General features: G+C 43.2%; 1 protein-coding gene across 3 annotated transcripts in view; it reads right to left on the bottom strand.

Moving 5' to 3' along the window:
• Window positions 1-7,458: 7,458 nt before the first annotated feature.
• LOC138246566 (chemerin-like receptor 1) overlaps window positions 7,459-22,287 on the bottom strand; it is a 42,500-nt gene continuing 27,671 nt past the window's right edge. For 2 of the 3 annotated variants that reach the window (XM_069201246.1, XM_069201248.1), the window contains exon 2: window positions 7,459-11,753. In XM_069201246.1, the coding sequence (XP_069057347.1) occupies window positions 10,511-11,722 (1,212 nt within the window). In that variant the 5' untranslated portion in view covers window positions 11,723-11,753 and the 3' untranslated portion in view covers window positions 7,459-10,510. Of the gene's footprint in view, window positions 11,754-21,389; window positions 21,530-22,287 lie in introns of all 3 variants that reach the window. The other variant, XM_069201245.1, reaches the window with a different exon arrangement.

The following is a 22,287-nucleotide window of genomic DNA, read 5'->3' on the forward strand; positions in this document are numbered from 1 at the left end:
AATTGGCTCCTCCAATACCAGATTTGGAATGGGGGACAATTTCATGATCTTAGACATGCTACATGGCCATATTCGGAGTTACCATTGTGAAGCTACATATAGGTATTGACCTATATGTAGTGCACGCGTGTAATGGCGTCCACACACTCACAAAGTCCGGGGAAATGGCCCTGAACTATGTGGGGGCACCTTTGCTAGTGCAAGGGTGCCCTCACACTTAGTAACTTTGCACCTAACCTCCAGCAAGGGAAGGTTAGACATATTGGTGACTTATAAGTTACTTAAGTGTAGTGAAAATGGCTGTGAAATAGTGTGTGCACTATTTCACGCAGGCTGCAGTGGCAGTCCTGTGTAAGGGTTTGTCTGAGCTACCTATGGGTGGCAAAAGAAATGCTGCTGCCCATATGGATCTCCTGGAACCCCAATGCCCTGGGTACCTAGGTACCATGTAATAGGGACTTATAAGGGGAGTCCAGTATGCCAATAGAAATTGGTAAATGAAGTCACTGGCCTACAGTGACAAATTTAAAAGCAGAGAGAGCATAAGCACTGAGGTTCTGATTAGCAGAGCCTCAGTGACACAGTTAGGCACTACACAGGCATACACATTAGGCCACAAACTATGAGCACTGAGGTCCTGGCTAGCAGGATCCCGTTCTTTACCCAGCACCTAAAATAGGTGTTTTAGATCTTTGCTTTGTTTGATGACTAAAGCTTGTATTTTGAACTGTGCTGTGACATCATTCCCCAGATGGTCTTTTTTAATGCAAGTTGAGCAGCTCTTTCCCTCTAGTGGCTTGCAGCCAAGCCTAATACTTTCCTTGGTGTTGTGTGGAGAGAGGAGCTAAGGTATAAGTCAAATGGAATAAAATGAAAAAACTGTCTCCCTTTCATTCCTCCAGGGACAGTGCATGTAAGAAGATTCCTTGCTCTGCGAGTCTACCTGTGAAGCCATATGGCCATAGTGCTGTAGACACCATTCCACATGTGGGAACCATGTATGGATAGCATGAGATAAGTGGTTTATTCTCCCTCCCTCACAGACTCAAGAAAAGAAAGTAATTTCTACAGCTGACCCTGTGTGGCTGTGCTTCTGATCACACCACTAACTGTGGTTGCAACCAATCAGAAATACAGAAAGGGAGAGTGAATGAAAAAAGAGAAAGATGAAGAGACCAGGAGGACAGAAAGATAATGGCAGAGAAAAAGAACAGGACATTGCGGAGAGAGAAAGGGGAGTGCATTCAGTACAGAGTGACAGAGAGTGCTCAAGTTTCCCAGTACCATGCGTAAGTCGCACTTCAAATCCAAGTAATGTCTTTGCATACTGGGGTTTGTAGCCCTGCTAATCCAATTATAAATATAAAACTTTAAGTCCCAGAATGTAAGGATAAACCATGAACTGGATAAGGTACGCAAACATAAACCTGGGAAACATGAGAGCTCTGGAGATAGTCACAGAGAATAGACAACAGCAAACGTTAGAGGACAATATACAATGAGACAGGGATACTATTCTCTAAGTGCACATACCTACTCATATGTGGGCACTAAAATGAGTTGTGTAGGTAGCAGGCATGCCTGAACTAAAAAAGACCCATCATCCATAGTTGTTTACAACAGATTTGGCTTCTGGCAAACAGTCACAGAGCAAGCTCCTGAAGGCTTTACACTGTAATCATAGTTTTCCACCAAGATCTCCTTTAGCGATCCAAGTAAAATAAATCTAAGAATAGTCCTCAAGAGGTCAGACTAAATAATGGGTGACTGTGGAATAGTGGAACACTGCAAAGGTTCTAAGGATGTTAGGAGAAGGAGAGAAGAACGGTTGAGGTGCCATCCCTCAGCTCCCTCCTGATTATGTCACATACTTATAGAAGAATAAGTAGCATTTACTCACCATCCTTTTGTGAGCACTACTTTTCACTGACCACTAGGAGAACCCTATCAGGAGGAGAGCGCCTACACGGCCAGCAGTGATGCTATGCACTAGTTTGGTGTTCCATGCAGTTTACAGAAGAAGGGGCGGTTGCTGTGTGGTAGTGTGCAGGACAAATAATACAACAGCATGGGTAAGAAGATTACTGTAAATCACTATAGATGTAATCGAAGTACAAATGATGGCTGACTCTGGTGCATGCTAGACCTTAGTGGGAGGAGAATATTTAGGAAAGTTTCCTGGAAGGGAATTATGAGCACCAGATATAAGATTAGTGGCTTATGGGAACAAACCCATTAAATTGGTGGGCTATTGGATGGGTACACTTGAATTCCAGGATGTGAAAGGGTTTGCACATAAAATCATTTTGAAAGATAATGCGTGCCCCAAGGCACATAGGGGGTCATTCGGACTTTGGCGGGCGGCGGAGGCCGGCCGCCAAAGTCCCGCCATCAGAATACCGCTGCGTGGTCATAATCTGAGTTTCCCGCTGGGCTGGCGGGCGACCGTCAGAAGGCCGCCCACCAGCCCAGCGGGAAACCCCCTTCCACAAGGATGCCGGCTGCGAATGGAGCCGGCGGAGTGGAAAGGGTGCGACAGGTGCAGTTGCACCCGTCGCGATTTTCAGTGTCTGCATGGCAGACACTGAAAATCTTGGTGGGGCCCTGTTACGGGGGCCCCTGCAGTGCCCATACCATTGGAATGGGCACTGCAGGGGCCCCACGACACCTGTTACCGCCATCCTGTTCCTGGTGGCGAAAGCCGCCAGGAACAGGATGGCGGTAAGGGGGTCGGAATCCCCATGGCGGCGCTGCTAGCAGCGCCGCCGTGGAGGATTCCCCAGGGCAGCGGGAAACCGGCGGTACACCGCCGGTTTCCCGTTTCTGACTGCGGCTGTACCGCCGCGGTCAGAATGCCCATGGGAGCACCGCCAGCCTGTTTGCGGTGCTCCCGCGGTCGTTGGCCCTGGCAGTAGTCTACCGCCAGGGTCAGAATGACCCCCATAATCCTTGTGGAGTACCACTGGTATGGAGGGAACCTTTGAGGAAGGAGTTGCAAAGGCTATTTCAAGAAGGTATCATTGAGGAGATTGAAGCCTCAGAGTGGTTAGCTCTTTTGGTCTTGACAAAAAAACAGGAATGGAGACTTACGGACGTGTGTGAATTTATGTGACCTTAATTAGTGTATCTGGGTAGAGAGGCACCCTCTGCCCAGCATTGGTGATATGCTCATGACAATCAAGGGGGCTACGTTTTTCTCTACCTTGATTTGTCATCAGCGTATCATTAAATTTAATTGCGTCCAAAGTCAAGACCACTCACATCATGTTTCACTACTGCGGGGGCATACCGGTTCAATAGCATGCCTTTTGGCCTCTCTTCTTCATCAGCCATATTTCGGAGGACCATACGCCAACTGTTTAAAGAGGAAGACAATGTGACTTATTTTCAAGATGACATCATGATTTTTATAAAGGCCATAAAAGAACATGACAGAGTGCTGCGGAAATTGTTAAACATTTTACAGGAAATTGGATTAACTATCAAATGAGGCAAATGTAAAATTGGTATCAAGGGTGTAGAATATTTGGGCCATTAGTTAAATGAGCAAGGAGTGGCACCAAATTAAAGCTTGTAAGAGCCACAAAGAAAGCACCAGCCCCACAAAACAAAGACCAGTTGAAATCATTCCTAGGGCTTTCTGAGTATTACTCCCATTTTGTTCATATGCTTTTGGACAAAACAGAATGTATGAGAAATCTTTTGGCAAAAAATGCTAAGTTCAAATCGAGCGAAGATTGCCAGAAGGAATTCATGTTGGTGAAGAAATGTACTGCGTTGGCTCCAGCCTTGAGACCCTTTGACACTAAAGACATGTATTATTTGCACAGATGCCAGTAAGGTAGGCATGGGAGTGGTATTGATGCAACAAAGGGATGGTAAAGATGTGGTGATTGCTTATGCTTTAAAACCTAGGAGAGATGCAGAGTTGTCATATTCTACAATCGAAAGAAGGATTTGCCTGTTTGTGGTGTATGTGATTTCTGGAAATGTGTATAGGGAATGGGTTTTGTGATTTGTACAGATCATCAGCCATTGGTGGATGTGTTTGCTAGGAAAGGTAAGGGTCAGTTTTCATCAAGAATTACCAAGTGGGTGTAAGAATAATGGAGTACATTTTCAGAATGGAATATGCGCCTGGAAATGATTACCAGTGGAGAGTTAGGATGGAGTGTGGGAAGATGATGAGAAAGAGTGGTTGGTGGTGAATGTTAATATCCTTACCGAGGGCCGAATATTTCATGAGGAGTGGCTCCAAGCTATTAACGAGGATGTCACATTGCAGGAAGTAAAGGAATATTTGACTAAAGGTTGGCCTGTGAAAGGTAAGGCTTCACAGAAGGCGGAGTCATTCAGGGATAGTAGTACAGAATTATCCATCAATGGTGATGTGTTTCTCAGGGGTGAGTTATTGGTTGTAACAGAGGTATTGGTAAGTATTACTGTGAAGTTAGCACATGAAGGATATTCTGGCATGAGTGCTCCCAAGTACAGAGTAAGGTTAGAATACTGGTGGCCAAAATTAGATAATAATTTGGAGAGAGCAGTGAGAGAATTTATACCATGTGCTTGGAGCAACAAGTAGCAAGAGATGGTGGAGTATCCGCCAGCTGATATGGACAAAAGTGATGCCCCTTGAAAGAAACGTGGGTTGGATATTTCAGGTCTTTACAGGGTGCTGGGTTCATGCCCCCCAAGTAGGCACTGGTAGCTATACATTATTATTCAAGATGGCCAGAAGTAAAATTTACTGATCATGTTACCACGTAAGATGTAAAACATTTTTACAAGAAAAGTGGCAAGGAGAGGGTATAGCTTAGCAATTGGTGACCGATAATGGTGTGCAGTTTGTGTCACAAGAGAAGAACGAATTCCTGGAAATGTATGGCGTACAGCATCTGAGATCTTCAGTTTATTGTCCTCAGAGCAATGCACAGGTAGAAAGTTGGAATAAGACTTTAAAGGAAGGGTTGCAACTGGCTTTGAGTCAGGGTTAGCAACTGGAAAATTGGTCTGGGCATATCGCACTATGCCCAACAATGCTACAGGAAAAGTGCTGTTTGAATAGGAGGAAGGAATTTGAGAGGACTGATGTCCAAAGGGGTGGGGTGGAAAAAATGGACAGAAAATGTGGAAGGATGGAAGAACAGGTCCAAAATTGGGGAGTGAGTGCGTGTGAGGAAAAGGCATTGAGAAGACAAGGATTTACCTAAATTTTTCTGATACCTTGCAGATCAAGATAATGTTATTGAGTGATTGAAATATGTGGTAAAAAAGTCAGACTTTCTGTTTAGAGAAGAACTAGGAGATGAAGATAACAGACAGTATACACAAGGTGAGAAGATGCAAAGAAGACAACAAGAACAAAGGTCTGATAGATGTGCTCCATCTCATCAAAGAAGGGAAGAAGAACAGGTGGCAGACAGTGAAGAGCCAGGAAAAAGCCTGTTTATATGATGGGGTGTTGTAATATGTAATTTTTATAAATGTTCATATTTTTTGTTAGACTGATACTTTTATGCACCTTTTAAGAGGTGTTTATATTATTTTATCTATCATATTCTGTTTGGTTTTCATTTTGGGTTGTTATATTAGTTATTATAAGGAGAGAGATGTGTTTCTGGGAAGCCTAAAAAGCCTTTTTCATCAGGCATACAATTGTTTTTGGCCGCTCGGAGACAGGAGAAGGCTAGGGAATATACTGAGCTTGTTAAAAACCTAGATGAAGCGGTGGAAGCGCATACCCAGGATTCGAATGGAACTATATCGGGAAGGTTGGATCGAGCCAAATCGAAATTTCAGGACTTTATGATGGCTAGAGAACTAGGTAATAACTCCTCCTATCTTCAGAGAAAGTACAAGGAGAATGAATTTATAGTGAAATATCTGGCCTGGTCTCTGAAAGTGTGCTAATACTAATGTAATCAAAAAAATTATTGATCCTTAGAGCAAAGTAATTAATAAACAGACATCTAAGATTGCTCAGACATTTTTTTACCACATTACGTTAGATTCTATGCAGAATCCAAGATTCTTGGCTTGGCTATCGAGGGCTGGTTGGCAAAAATTCAGATCCCTTCTCTGATTTTAGAACAAATGGACATTATAATTTTGTCTATAACTCTGCAGGAAGTGTAGCTGGCCATTAAATCCACTGATAACGCCAAAGCCCGCAGAAAGAACAGATTTCTGGCAGAAATCTAAAAGCTTTTTGCACAGTAACTAGCTCAATTTCTCGCACAATTTTTTAATCAAATCCTCCAGGGTGGCCACGTACCAGGCTCTTTCACTGGCTCGGTGGTCGCCAACTTTCTTAAAAAAGACAAACTGGCGGACGATCCAAATTCATATCGCTCCATTAGCCTTTTATATAGTAACTATAAACTTTTTGCAAAGATATCGGTAATTAAGATCTCCTCTGTAGCCTGTAACTGCCTACACTTTAAAGAGGGATTAGAGATCCCTTTGCAGGTGGGTGCAGTGAGTTACTGCACCTGCCTGCAAGGGAATGTCTGGGGAGTCCAGGGGACCCCATTAAACCCCTCGAGAGGGCTGCCATCGGGGGGCTCACTGACAGTGTGCTACATTTTTGTGGCGCATGTGTCAGTGCACCTACTGACAGCTTCTTTCCCTTTGTGTTTGCGTCCATAAAATGATGCAGGCGCACAGGAAAATAGATTCCCTCATTTGCATGGGGTCTATACCTGCAAATGAGGGAACGCCCTCTTGAGAGTGGGCTGGTTCTACACGTACACCAGCGCTATCTGTATTACAGAAAGGGTCACACAAGCATCTGCGGCCCCTTTAGTAATGCCAAAGTGTCCTCAGAGTGCACAGAGCAGACGCACATGCCTGTTAAATGGCATGGGCACTTTCTGTAATACAGCCCCTGGGCTGTGGCCAGGCATTAAGTGAGTGTTGCTCTTGGACTTGGCCAGACATCCAGTACGTGATGCTCTTAACTAGCAAGCTAGCCCAGTGTATCAGTGTCATAGACACAGACAAGTGACAACCATGAAGTTAGTGAAAAAAGAAGGGAATACCACACCAGCACCTCTATGCCCTGTAATGCTCAGGTATTAGTTCAGGTGTACCTTTTACCGCATTAAAAGAATCATCCTTCACATTTCCATACAGCAGGACAGGGAGAGATCCACTGACTTTGTCAACCTCCTCTGCAATCGCCTACTATTCAGGGTATAGTGTCCCGAGAGGTATGGCTGCTGCAAATAGAAGAGCTTCTTCGGCTCCCTTCTGGTACCTGTGTCCACCAAGTGGCTAACCTCAGAGATCTACTTCACTAACCTGTATGGCACACATCTCTAGCCCCCCAAAGCTCTTGGACAAATGGGCTTCAGCACCAATATCTTCATATGGAAATGCTCAATTTATACATCATTGTAATTGCAATGCAGAGTGAGTCGTAAACATTGGTTTAGCAGATAGTAAAAAAATACATTGTGTAGTTGAAAACCCTTTTATTTTACAAAGTGCAGGTTTGAAATTCCAAAATAGTTTTGCACATCAGGTGTGGTAAGTAGAGCTTGTAAACTTGTGGAATAATGCAATCTGGGGAACAAAGCCAGCAAACACTTTCATCTCTCAGTAGGGGACACTTTGCCATAAAGAAATGGAATATTACCAAAATGGCAGCCTTATGCGTATGCGAGTAGATGCTATTCTTTAGCAATAGGGGATTGAGAAGCATTACACACCCTGCATTTTTGGCTCCACGTGTAATAAACAAATGTCAATCATTCTCCCAGTCATATAATGAGCTTTGCTAGGAATTCAGGGAAACTTTGTTTTTCCAGACTTATCAGAAAATGTTTCCACATACCTGATTGGTTGTGAGAACCTGGTAGATATGCCGCATGATTGGCAATTAAGGGAGAAAAGACTTTGGGACTGATTTAGAGTTTGGTGGATGGGGTTACCCACAAACGTGAGGGATATCCCGTCCACCGTATTACGATTCCATTCCATCATATGGAAATTGTAATACGGCAGACAGGATATCCGTCACGTTTGAGACGGAGCAACTCATCCGTCAAACTCTAAATCCCTTTGTTTCCAACACATCATGTGAATCAGTTTCTTCCAGTATGTTTGCCAATTTATTGATAATAAGCCAATTCTGTAAGAAAATGCTAAATAAATATACATGGCAAATAACATTATAACAATTGGTGTTTATACAAATAAGCACAAATGTATTATCCGGCAGTTTGCTTGCAATAATTGTCTACTTTCCCTGTATGTGAATGGTTGTTGATGCAGTCCTCCAAAAAAACACTTTTTTCAAGGTGATTATTTCATTCACAAAATCAAGCCCCAATCACAGTAAAGTAACAGAAGCACCAGTGTGTCCCTGGCTCCAGCTATAGGCAAAGCAGCATGAACGACTCCTTACATATAGGTGTATATGTTATGCATCTCAAACCAGACTTCCATAGCTTTGCAACCACACTGCTTACAGAGGTTCTAGAAGGTTAAAAAAAAAAACTGAAAACAAACAACTTGCATTCGAAATTAAACTTTCCATTTTTAAAGCATTGTACAAGCCATAGTAAGAATTAGCAATGAAAAACTAATTAGTTCTACTGTTGTCTACCAGTCTTTTCACTTGGTTAATATTTGTTTTATTTTCTTGTGGCTTATGTAAAATGTTATTGTTGGGAAACCTTCACTAATGGATAAAAAATGGCTAAAAGGAAACACACTTTTTAATCTCAAAAAGCACCCATTGCATGATTATCCATGGCAAGGAAGAGGACTATTTTGTGTGCGTATATGCTCCTTGTGAAATGGCAGACTCATAGTGAAGTTAGCCATTGACTGAAATGGCCAGACCCACTGCCTCATACTGTTGTGGGGGAAAGAGAAATGTGAATGACACAATGAACCAGTGGATGAACAAAGCTAGCTGTAAGCCTCTCTGACCACATAATGTATATACAATATTGATAAAATCAAAAGATATTGGTGAATGCCAGACCTAAAATCACAACACAATGGTTTAAGGACAAATTGTATTTTCTGCCATTTCATTCTTTTCCCGAATTGTAATTTCCTTCAATGTGGTCCTTCATGGTCCCAAACTCTTCTCTCCCCAAACACCCGTTTGCGCCCAGGATGGGAGTAAACCAGGAGAATGCAGCCACTTGTCAAATGTCTGCCAACCAGCACAGATGGCAAATGGAGCACTGGGATCCCAAAACCGTTTAAAGTGCAGTGTAAGCACTGGGACAGTTGGGCACTGGGGCAGTTAGGCACTGGGAAGGTTAGGCACTGGGGCAGGGCTGGAAATGGCCTCAAGCAGTATTTGCACCACGTCTGTGCTGATTTAGAACTGAAAGCAAATGGTGCTTGCTCGGGTTTGCACCTACATTTGTCACTATATTTGAGGTGGTAGTAAAATTCCACAAACATGGCAACTACACTAACAACATAAGTCCAAAAGTATTTGTGCCCACTATTCCACGTGTTTTGTGCAACCGGCACTAAGGCCCATAACAAGAACTTGAAGTAAATGCACGGACAGCAACCGCAGAACTATTAGTCTGATCAATTACCACCGCAGTTATAGGAAGGCCATTGATTTGAGGGAATTTTTGCATCCCTACGCTGGTCACCTTTATCTTCAGGAAATTTTGTAGAACATTACTGGGCAATGTGTGGTAGTACTGCCAATCCTAGGGGTAATATCTATAATTGTGACAATACAGTGGGACAGAAAAAAATAAGCAGCAAACAAGGTACCAACCACATTTTTGTGCGGTCCATCACTCATCTGTCCTCATGATCCCCTAAATCAGTGACAGTGTGGCAGCGTTTTTTGTACCACCACAAAATCACTGATGTAAAATAACTTTACAGAAGATCTCACAATCGAACTTGCCAACCTGCTGTAAAGAGTTTGTTCATGGTAAATCTGTGTACTTTTCCTGCACAACTGGGTCCACAAACAGAACCTGTGTATAGTTTAGGAGCAAGAGTTGTCCAATATTGGCCTATATGACACAATGGAGTAAGTTAAGGCATAGCCAAACAGCCAAAATAAAGGGGAGACGCCTCTGTGAGTATGTGAATCATATGGTCATATCTATCATTTTAGAACAAAACTGGCAATTGTTTTCAGTCAAAACGAAAGGCAACAAAGCCAAGTTCTTGATATTGTCACCATGGGAAGAATTTGCACTATTTGCTTCTTCTTCTGGTGTCATGTTAAAGATCACATGTACAGATTTTAAAAACAGGTCTGGGTCCAGGGCATGTACATGGTACATTTTCACATGTAACTGGTATTCCATGAGTAGCATCCAGTTGGGATGTCTCTAGAGGATCCCCTTAAGGTTATTCATCCTTTGATTGCTTATTGACTTTAACATGAACATTTTCAAAGTGTTCCTTATGGGTGTTCAATGTAAGAAGCAGCATCAGACTTGAAGCAAGTTGATGTAACCACATTTCCACAACAGCTTTTGAAGCAGTTATTTTTCCTAGAAAGTTATGGATCACGGATTTGTGATTCCGCCATTGAGCTGGATTTTGATTTCATGGCGGTGTTATTTGTTGCCTGGGAGGCTTCTTCGGTGAAGGCATTCTCAAGCACGGCAAGGATGGATGTGCGGAACTTCTCTTTGAAGTCGCGCCCCACAAAGACATACAAGATGGGGTTGACGCAGCTGTTGATGAATGCAAGGCTGGAGGTGATGGGCACTCCAATGGACAGCAATTTACCTATCTGATCCCCTCTGGCATTGGCTGAGAGCTCCAGGAAGGAGAAGACATGATAGGGGAACCAGCAGATGAAGAAGCACACGATGACTGCAATGATGATCTTGAATGGTTTGCTGGATGTTGCCAGGTGGTTTCTGCTTAACCTTATTGCAATGCTGAAATAACAAATCACAATGACGGAGAAGGGTAAAAAAAATCCTATCACAAACCTTGCCCAAATTACAGCTGAGTATCTGCGTACCCAAACTGCATATGCCTCTTCATATGCCTCTTCACTAACATCGTCGTCTGGAAACCCAAAATTATTGTAGCAATTTATAACTGTCCCATTTGGCTCCAGAACATCAGTGGTTCGGAAAATGAAATATGGCAGGCTTACTATCAAAGCTGCAGCCCATACTGCCAGGGCTATGAAGATGGCCAGCCGTGGAGTCCTGTGGTTCTGTGACCACACGGGCATGGCTACTGAGATGCAACGGTCAATGCTGATCACCATCAGGAAGAAGATGCTGGCAAACATGTTCAGGAAGGCCACAGTGCTGTTTAGCTTGCACAGAAAGTTGCCAAAAGGCCAATGGAAGCCCAAAGCAATGTAGCTGATGCTCAGAGGCAAGAAGAAGGTGAAGATGAAGTCGGCGACAGCAAGGTTCAGAAACCACACAGTATTGACGGTTCTCTTCATTTTAAAGCCAGTGATCCAGATCACTAGACCATTACCTGTCACCCCCAAGAAGAATGCGACAAAGTAAATGAACATGGTAAAACCATGCAATGCTGCCCTGGTGCCATCATCGACCTCCTCCACCTCCTCATTGTTATAGTAGTCACTAGTGATTGTGATCTCTTCTGGAGCAGTAAAGGCCAATGATAGTGGTGGAAATGCAGTGTGTACTGATGATGGCGAAAGGGTTGTGATATTGACTGATGATTGTGGGAAGGTTGTAGCATTAAAGGAGTAGGGTTCCAGTGCAGATGTCATATTCTACCTCTTTTGGGATCGATCTAACTTTCTAAAAAGAAAAACAAAATGAAAAATCACAACCTTCATTTAAACACCCATCATTATCACAGTAGTCTTTTGTGTTTCAATCATACTTCAATAGGCCACAGCGCCCAAACTATACACCAGTGGCAGACTGTGAGCTGTATAAATACTAGTAACATAGATAGATTGAATCAGATTACAATATTTATTTTATTAAGCTATTCGCCAAAAGACATTTGCAAGTGATAGAAAGTAATTGCTTAGTTAAAAAATCAGTTTCTGGAATACCGCTTTGATTTTGTGATTAAGAAATGAGCAATAAAATAGAAGTCACTATTATGGGGAGGATCTGTGACTAGGCACATACTATGGAACAAATGGCTTGTCTTCATCCCTCTTATACATCCCCAAAAAGTGGCATAGGTTGCATGTCTCTGCAAAGATTTCAATTGAAGTTTGTCACGCAGAATTAAATATACACTGAGGGCCGTTGAGCCACTGGAGCGTCACTTTTAGCGACACTCCAGTGGTGCAATGCCTTGGGCCATACTTACATGGTGGCGTTAAGCTACTTTTTGCGGCTTAACGCCACCTCTGAATAAGCCCCTTACACGCATCACTTAGAGTGAAAGGGCCGTCTAATGGGTGTTGCTGTCGGTGTTCCAGCGCAACACCCATTGCATTTGATGCTGCCCAGATTTACGATAAATCGTAAACATGAGACAGCACCAAAAACTAACTTCGCCCCCAGGGGTGGCGTTAGCATGACGCAACGAGGATAAATACTTTTATTTCTCCTCGTTTTTGCTTTTTCTATGTATGCTGCATTCTGCAGGACACATAGAAAGAGCATTTCACCATCAATGAATGTTTATGTGCAGGAAGGTGTGCAGTACATATAGAATTAACAAATCGCCATTTTTGATGGAGGAAGAGACACCTTCCTGCACAAAAACAATCATTCCCTGCAAGGCAGGTGCTCTTCTGCTATGGTGCAAGGGTCCCTGTGTTGGCGCTAGGCAGCTCATTTAAGTGCCAACCTAGGGGAAACACAGAGATTTTCTGTATTTTTTAAAAATATATGGTGCATCCCTGTGTTTCTGAAGTGACGGAGTGTGGTGCTGCCAATTTTGGTGCACCGCCAAGCTGCACCACTTTCTTGTAAATAAGGCCATTAGGCCCTCATTTACAGGGGCATTGTGGAACCAGAACGTCACTTTTACCGACATTCCGGTGACGCAATGTCCTGCCCCATATTTACAAAGCGGTGTTAAACCACTTTTCGTGACTTAACGCTGCTTTTTAAATAAGTCCCCTTTACAGGCCTCACTTTGCGTGAAAGGGACGTGCAATGGGTGTTGCTGTGGGTGTTCCACTACAACACCTATAGCATTTTGATGATTCGTAAACCTGAGGCAGGGTCAAAATCTAACACCACCCCACGGGTGGCTTTAGCACGGCGCATTGAAGAGAAATACTTTTATTTCTACTTGTTGTTACTTTTCCTATAGGCGCTGCATTCTGCAGCACACATAAGAAGCACAAAACGCCATTAACAATTTCTTATATGCAGGAAGGTGTTCCTTCCTGCACATAAACAATCATTAAATAATGACGATTTACTACTCCTATGTGTGCTGCATTGTTCAGCACACATAAAAATAGCAAATCACCATTATTGATTGTTTATGTGCAGGAAGGAACATCTTCCTGCACATAAACAATCACTCCCTGCAGCCCAGGCACCCTTGCACTATGGTGCAAGGGTGCCTGCATTGGCGCTAGGCAGTTAATTTTAGCGCCAGCGCTGAGGAAAACACAAGGATGCGCCATATTGTAATAAATGCGGCACATCCCTGCGTTTCTGAAGTGGTGCAGAGCGGCGCTGCCAAATTTGGTGCAGAGCGGCGCTGCGTCGGTTCTTTATAAATAAGGCCCTTGGATGAAAATGGGCAAGTGATCTTTGAGATAAATAGACACATTCGACACATACACCTACCTTGCTGTTTATCCCATAAATATTATTTGATGCTTGCCCAATCAAGGGAAATCATTTTTGCCCTTTAGATTTAAATGGTATAGGTCTTGGTTCTACAGAGTTAAAGAGCATTTGTCCCAAAAAACTCGATTGGACGCGTGTCCCACAGACTTTTCCATGCATTCAAGTGAGTCCCTCGCAGGTGTAAGTTTAACTTGCTTGAAAACCTACCACCACCCCAGGAAAATCCAGTAATTAACTTGTAAATTACCACATTGTAACTGAACAGGCGGGATCAGACACATGACAGATATATTACTGGTTTAAATTAAACCTTATATTAGTAATATTTTTGAGTGGCAGGCATATGTTTCAATGTATATACAAATGTTCACTGGCCATGAAAAGACCTGGAAGTCTGAAAAATCCTGTTTCCTTTTTCATGGCTTTTAATATCCTTTTTACGTTTCCTGTATGCGATTTCTATGTGTGTGGTTTTGGATTCGGGTTATCAGGACTGGGAAGCGATGCCCTCCCCCCAATCCGTGAGTCAGTGGCAAGTATCTGCCCACATATTGCTCCACCTTCTTCATCCCCGTGGTGCAGACATCAAACAAATGCCTGGCAAAGGAGGGAACGCTGTTTTATCAGATCTGATATTCACAGTACACCTTATACTCACCACTGATGCGCATGCCCAGTGCTTAATTTGTACGAGAATAAGTGCAGAGTCCCAGAGTTTACTTTGAAGCCTGCGGAATTCTGTGGGTGCTAAATACCAAATGCACTTAGTCTTCATTCTACCTGATTCCTCTTTCATCCACCACCGGGCTCTCCCTGCCTCTCTGTCTGACCCTTGCAGGTTATTTCTCATCCCTGTTTTTTCACTTTGTTATTGTTTTTCCATCTTTCTCTAACTTCTTTCCTCATTTTGTGTTTTTCTCTCTCTTGCTTTGGGTCAAAGTATAATGAGGAAAAATAAGTGCCAGTGCCCAAAACCTAGTGTCGGTGGGCCCCCTCCTGCAACCACCGGCTCAAATTAAGCACAGCACAGGCTACATAATCTTTCTAGCTGGAACACATTAGCAGTGGAGGATCTCTGAAATACATTATTTAAGAAATTGTATTCCATGATTTCCCTAAACCACCCTAAACCTAAACCTTACTCCGACAGTAGTAACAACATTTGTTGGCTCTATCTGTTCCTTTACCCTTAATCGATGTATTCAAAATATCCACCCCAATACCTTCTTCTACCTCTACTAGGATTCATTACAATATCCACCCGTGCATTATCTTCTTCCACTAGTTGGCTTTGTCACAGCATTCACGCACCCAACATTATCTTCTGTCTCTAGGTTACTCCATTACAACATCCACCTACCCGACATCTACTTCTGCCTGTACGTCACTTCATCATAAAATCCACCCATAAGACATCTTCCTCTACGTCACTCTATCACAACATTCAACCAACCACCCAACATCTGCTTCTGACTCTGCCTCACTCCATCACAACATCCACCCACCAGATATCTTCTTCTGCATCTAGTTCACTTATCCACAACATCTACTCACTAGACATCTACTGACTCCAATTTACTTATTTATTTATTTTTTGGTGTGGTCCTATACAGCAAGGGTGTGGCCAAAGGTGCTAAGATGCTTTACAATGGAAAAATAAAGGTTACAAGAAGTAATATCCAAATTACAGAGGAGGGAAGCCCTGAATAGAGTTAGAGTAATCTGCACATGTAAAACAAACTAATACAAATAATTTCACCTACATACAACATGATTGCAAGGCATGAAAATAAGCCTACCTTTACACAACAAGATAAGATAGCAGAGAGTCTTGGTGGATGGGGTAATAGGGAACGTAGGTGTGGAAAGGTGCAAGACCATGCGAATGAGGGAAGCTGGAGGAGAGAGCGGAGACCAGTATAGGGAGATCAAATAAGAGTAACTGCGAAACACTGGAGAAGAGAAGGGAGCGGGAAGGAGAAAAATAGATTGAAAGAGGGATGTACACAATTCATCATAATTAAGATGCAAATCAGAAGGTGCTATTGGGTGAGAAGCCGCTTCAGCTCATTTGCACCACTCTCCATTAAGTCAGTGATGTCAAGGATTGGAGGGAAAGATTTCCAGACTGGGTTATATTGGCGTAAAAGGCCTGTACTACTGCACACATCTTCCTGAAGACTGCTGCTTCTAGGAGCAAAGCTCTAGAACTAGGAAAAGATCTGACTATCCCTGATATGGTTAAGTTAGAGGCCAGATATTGGGGAAGAGTTGAGTAGATCCTTGTGAATAATGCGAGCAGTCTTGTAAGGAGCTCTTTCTTCAACAGGAAGTCACTGAAGTGTTAAAAGTTCAATTGAAATATAATCATATCTTTAGCCCCAAAATAATGTGAGCTGCTGGATGCAGAACCGCCTTTAGAGTAGTGAAAAGATTTTTAGGTGATGTGTCAGAAGAGAGCTCCCATACTTGGTCCTAGAGAGCATAAGTACAAGGGTTTTTAGGGCGGTCCAAGAATGAACCGGTGAATACCTCAAATAAGTCTTACATGAAAGCATGCACATTTAGCCGATGAGTTGATTTGAATTTGAAATAGTTTTTTTTGTCAAGAATGAATACTAGAGAATTGGAACTGTCTACAATAGAAGGTTTGCAACGCAGTGCTCCATGGGAGTTCAGCCATGATTGTACTGGTAGGCTAAAGTAAGTGGGCACAATGAGTAAAACCCAATTTTGATAGGATTGAGTTTGAGGCGGTATGAAGTCATCTAGTCTTGCACTCTTTGCAGAGTTTTGTTCATACTTCAAACATCCTCAGGAGAGTTTGTAGTCTTGACATAAACTTGAGTATTACCAACATACTGATGGTAAAAGATCCCAGAACGTTTGAGTACGACTCCAAAGGGGTCTATAGAGAGGCTAGAAAGACTAGAAAACACATTGCCAGTTTTGCGCTGCTGAGTCCATCTAGCTTACTAAGAGTTGAACCGGATGAGAATAATGCCTTTGATGTCCAAACAATCCTTGAGATTGTTGATGAGTAGGGAGTGGGTTACTTCATCAAATGTAGTAGAAAGCACAAAAACGGCTAAGAGACAGGTGTTGAAGGAAGCAGGAAAGTGGAGTGCATCTTCTGCTACCTAAAACAGTGCAGTTTATGTATTGCAGCCCTATCTGATACCTGACTCAAATTGAACTTATTTTGGCAATGTGTTGAGTGAGTTGTACAGCAATGTAACTCTTAGGCATGAAAGGCAGACCTGAGACAGGACAAACATTGTTATTATTCACCATACCTGCTGGCCAGTTTCTAGGGAGCCATGGACCACCCCTTGTGCAGAAGAGATGTTGACCAATAGGACAGAAAATGCAGGGTCAAGTCTTTGAGTCCTGGGAACACGATCCAAGCAGTGATTAGAGTGCTTAATATTACAGCTAATTAATAGATCTAATTCTGAAAGAGGGTGTAACTTCCCCTATTTTATCTTTGCTTTACCCATAAGATTAAGGTGTGTTGGAAATAGACCTCTTTGCAGGATCACCCCCTCTTCCCTCCACTTTTTGCTGAATTCGTTTGTGTTGGCCTTAGGACTCTGTGCACTTAACCACCGCTAACCAGAGCTAAAGTGTTTGTGCTCTCTCCCTAAAACATGGTTTGATTAGCATATACCTTATTGGCATATTTAATTTACATGTAAGTCCCTTGTAAAGTGGTATACCATATATCCAGGGCCTGTAAAAGAAATGTTACCAGTGGGCATGCAGCACTGAGTGTGCCACCACTTAAGTAGCACTTTAAAACATGTCCCACGCCTGCCATTGCAGCCTGAAGGCAGTGTCCCACTGCCATGTCGACTTCGCATTTAAAACCCTTTGCGGAGCCTGAAACACCTCTTTAATTGCCTATAAGTTACCCCTAAGGTAGGAGCTAGGTAGTCCACAGGCACAGGGTGCGTGTAATGAAAAGTTGGGACATGTACTTTTTAATTTTAGATGTCCTAGTAGTTAAAAATTCCCAAATTCGGTTTTCACTATCTTGAGGCCTACCCCTCCCATTGGACATCTTTGGGGAGTCCTTATTACATGTAATAAGCTGTAATTCCTAAACCAGAGGTGTCGATATATCATGTTTGGTGTCTATGAACTTCTAATGATAAACCCCCTTATAGGTAAAGTCAGATTTATCATTACAAGTTTGAAAATGCCACTTTCTGAAAGTTGGCATTTTCCTGCCCTTGGCCAGCCTTAGGTCACATGACTGGGTGTAAAAGAGAGTTGAGGCTTTGTAAATTTACCTTAGGCATTCATGCAAAAGTGAGACTAGCAAAGCCTGAATGGGCCATTAACTGACTTGCTGGAGGGACGGAGCTGAGCACAGCCCCACTTGCACCTCAATATGCTGGGCTCTTCCACCACACAATAGGTTTAACAATGCTGTTTTGCCAGTGCAGCCAGCTAGGAGCTAGCACAGGGGATACAGGAAACGTCTGGAACTTCAAATAACCCTTCTGGAAACTTCTCACAGCTTCTAGCAGCAGGGTACCAGGGCATAAATGTATGGCTCTCAGACTTACTCTTCAGTTCACTACTGGAACTGCGCAAGGACTCTCAGCGGACTGCCTGCTGCTGTGACTTGCTGTGCACTTTACCAGACTGCTCCTGTACCTGGAAAAACTGCTTTGCTTTAAAAATGTATATTGCAACTCTGGCTTATTGGGTTTTTATTTTTGTCTTGTGCCTTAAAATATAATCTATTTTTTTTAACCTGGTATGGAGTCTTTTTGTGTTGTTTCCACTGCGCTATTGTTTAAAGTGCTGAACAAACACATGGCCTCTAGGGTGACCCTGCCTGCTCCATTCCAAGCTACCAGAGGGGGAATGCAGTTTAGTTCATGGTGTGTATCCGACTTAACCTGACTAGGAAAGTGGGGCCACTTGTACGAACATTTTGGATTTGCGATTTCCTAATTGAGATTCATGAGAATCCCAATTAGGAAACTGCAATTCCAAATGTAAGAAACTCCACTGAGTTTCCTTTGCGATTCCCGGTGGGTCGCAAATAGACCTGCCTCATTAATATTCATGAGGTAGGTCGCAATTTGCGACCCACTGGGAATCGTAAAAATCACAGAGAGGGTGGCCTGATGGGGTCAGGACACCACCATGTCTGTGATTGCTTCTAAATAAAGCAATCTTTTTTTTAAATGCAGACCGTTTTCCTGCAAAATGAAAAAAATTAAACATTTCGGCCCATATTTATACTTTTTGACGCTAAACTGCGCTAACGCAGTTTAGCGTCAAAAAATTTAGCGCCGTCTAACGCCATTCTGAAGCGCCATGCGGGCGCCGTATTTATGGAATGGCGTTAGCCGGCGCTAGCAGACCGGCGCTGCCTGGTGTGCGTGGAAAAAAACCACGTAGACCAGGCAGCGCCGGCGTAGGGGGAAAATGGCGTTAGGGCGTCTTAAAATGGGGCAAGTCAGGTTGAGGCAAAAAAATCGCCTCAACCCGATTTGCGCCATTATTTTCGACGCCCAGACGCCATTTAAATGACTCCTGTCTTAGTAAAGACAGGAGTCATGCCCCCTTGCCCAATGGCCATGCCCAGGGGACTTATGTCCCCTGGGCATGGTCATTGGGCATTGTGGCATGTAGGGGGGCACAAATAAGGCCCCCCTATGCCACCCAAAAAAAATTAAAAAATATAAAAAATTATACTTACCTGAACTTACCTGAATGTCCCTGGGGTGGGTCCCTCCATCCTTGGGTGTCCTCCTGGGCTGGGCAGGGGTGGCAGGGGGGGTTCCTGGGGGCAGGGGAGGGCACCTGTGGGCTCATTTTGAGCCCACAGGCCCCTTAACGCCTACCCTGACCCAGGCGTTAAATAGTGGCGCAAATGTGGGGTTTTTTGACCCGCCACCTCCCGGGCGTGACTTTTGCCCGGGAGTATAAATACGACGCATTTGCGTCGCCGTCATTTTTTTAGACGGGAACGCCTTCCTTGCATCTCATTAACGCAAGGAAGGCGTTCACGCAAAAAAATGACGCTATTTGCCCATACTTTGGCGCTAGACGCGTCTAACGCCAAAGTATAAATATGGCGTTAGTTTTGCGCCGAATTTGCGTCGAAAAAAACGACGCTAATTCGGCGCAAACGGAGTATAAATACGGGCCTTCATTTTCATTTTTTAAGAGTAGGCAGTGGTCCGTTGGACCACAGCCTGCTCTTAAAAATGTTTTTGCATGCATTCACAAAGGGGAAGAGGTCCCTTGGAGACCACTTCCCCTTTGTGATTTGGTTAGCAGCAATTTGAAATTGGTGCTAACTGTGATTGTTTTGCGACCACATTAACAAAACAATCTTACATACCATTCAGATTCGGCATTAGGAAGGGATGCCTTGAACAAGCCTCTTCCTAATACCGAATCGCAAAACCCAAATTAGATTCCGTAACAAGTTCCTGGATCGCAATTTGGGCTTTGTACATCCCAAAACGCATTTTTCTAGTTGCACACGGGCCGTTTGTGACTAGAAAAATGCTTTGTACAAGTGGCCCATGGTTCCTGCTCAGAAAAGGTGCGTACCTCGGACAACCAGAAACTCAATTTCTAACAAGGTCCTTCTTAGAATCAGGGAGGTGAGGTAGAGAATATTTTAATAAATCAAGCTGCTGATACACCAGGTTTGGCCTCAGGGTCAAACCTGAGGATAGTAGTGGTCAAAATCCTTTAGAAGGGAATTGATATACTCTTTATAGATAGAAAGGTCTCCAGAGAGTGTTAACACTGGATAAAAAAAGCACTTCATTCCCCAGTAAAAGACGAGTTCGGTGAATCCTGAGCAGCAATTTTTAGAATTCAGACAGCAACTTTTTCATCTTATCAATCTTGCTGGATAGGTGTTAATAAGAGAGGTTAGTAAATGAGTTCTGAGCTAAATCAGATGTCATTTCTGACAAGTCAGAATCAGTAAGGGGGTGTAATAATTTGTGGGAGTGCACCAAGAATACTCTCTTATCAGGGGGATTATGAATGGTACCCTCTAACAACATTGATGAGGAGATGACTGAGTTGGGATTAGTAGGATCTGCTCTAATATGTTCAGGTAAAGCATCTTAATGGCAACATTTGATCTGATCAAATGAAAAAGGTGGAAAGAAGGGAATTAATTTACACCAGAGGGTAAGAGCTTGAGGGATGAATAGGTTAAGCATGCAGGGGAGAGGATGAGAGTGCACCTGCAAGAGAGGTAAGTTTAGAGGGGTGTGCTTTGAAGGTTCCAGCCGGGGAAAGGAATGATTTGGGATAGGTGAGAGAGGAATAGATCCTAAAAGAAGATTTAGAAGAGAATAGGTAGCAAGATCAAGACAGGATTCTCAGAGGTCACAGCATATTGGCTGACAGGAGGAGCAAGTGATGGGGAGTGGCCAACATGTGGAGGGCCATCAGTAGAATCATTGGGAGTCTGTTGGAAACTAAGCTGTTGTATAGGTGAGGTACATAGGTCAGATGTGGCATGTGTGGTGGGAGAGGAGGTAAGAATGCTGTTAGATATCAAAATGACAGAGAATGAATGCAGGCAGGTTAGAATTCAGTTGCAGGTTTCTAGTGGAGATAAAATCAATCAATCAATCACCATTTGTAAAGCTCACTACTAACCTGTGAGGATCTCAAGACGCTGATGTGAGTAGGGGGATGCTGATGCTTGTACAGCCATGTCTTGAGGTGTCTCCTGAAGGTACTAACCACGCTAGTGGACCATGATGGAATGGTGAAAGAACAAGGAGCCAGTAGTTTCCCTGAATTGAGAAAAGTTGAGAAAAGATTATCAGAGAGTTAGATTTTAAGTTTCAGGATATTCTCTGCTGATATTGTGTTTAGCAGATTTAGGTTTCAGTTGGTGCTGCATTTTATAGGTTTTAGAACCAGGTTTGATGAGGCAGTTGGAAAGATAAGTGCGGTGGAAGAGGGCCATGCTGGGAGGTGACGTTTCCGTAAAGCCAAATAAAAGTAAGTATGGCTCTAATAATAAAAGTCTGTCAGGTCCAAGGTATACTACATAGATTGTACATAACCAGTATTAATGCAATCTTAACCAAAAAGACGGGTTGAAGATCAGGAACCTGGTATATAAGAGTGAGACATAAACAATATTAGAGCCCCAGAGGCAGTATCTGCCAAAAGAATGAGAATGAGCATTGACTATAAAGAAGCGCAACCAGAGGAAAAATGGATGTGGATGTAAAGCTAAGAAATATAATGTGTCCCAATGACAGTGAGGACAGAAGCAAATTCTGGAGCATGGGCATAAACAGTTCAATCAAGCCATCACAATTTCGACCCACCTGACATCTTATTCTTTGTCTGGTGGGCTCCATGATCATAGACAAAAACGGGTTGGTGCCATTTCCTATGGCCTGTACTCCCAGTTTGGATGACAACGATGTCTCTTTGAATATAGCATTGTGTTTGTACAAAAGATGGCACTGTGTTAAGTACCATTCACCTGTTGCTCCAGAGCTGCATCCAGTCCTACTAGTGCCAGAGCGGTCATTTT

The sequence above is a fragment of the Pleurodeles waltl genome, chromosome 7, assembly GCF_031143425.1.
Source record: "Pleurodeles waltl isolate 20211129_DDA chromosome 7, aPleWal1.hap1.20221129, whole genome shotgun sequence".
NCBI lineage: Eukaryota > Metazoa > Chordata > Amphibia > Caudata > Salamandridae > Pleurodeles > Pleurodeles waltl.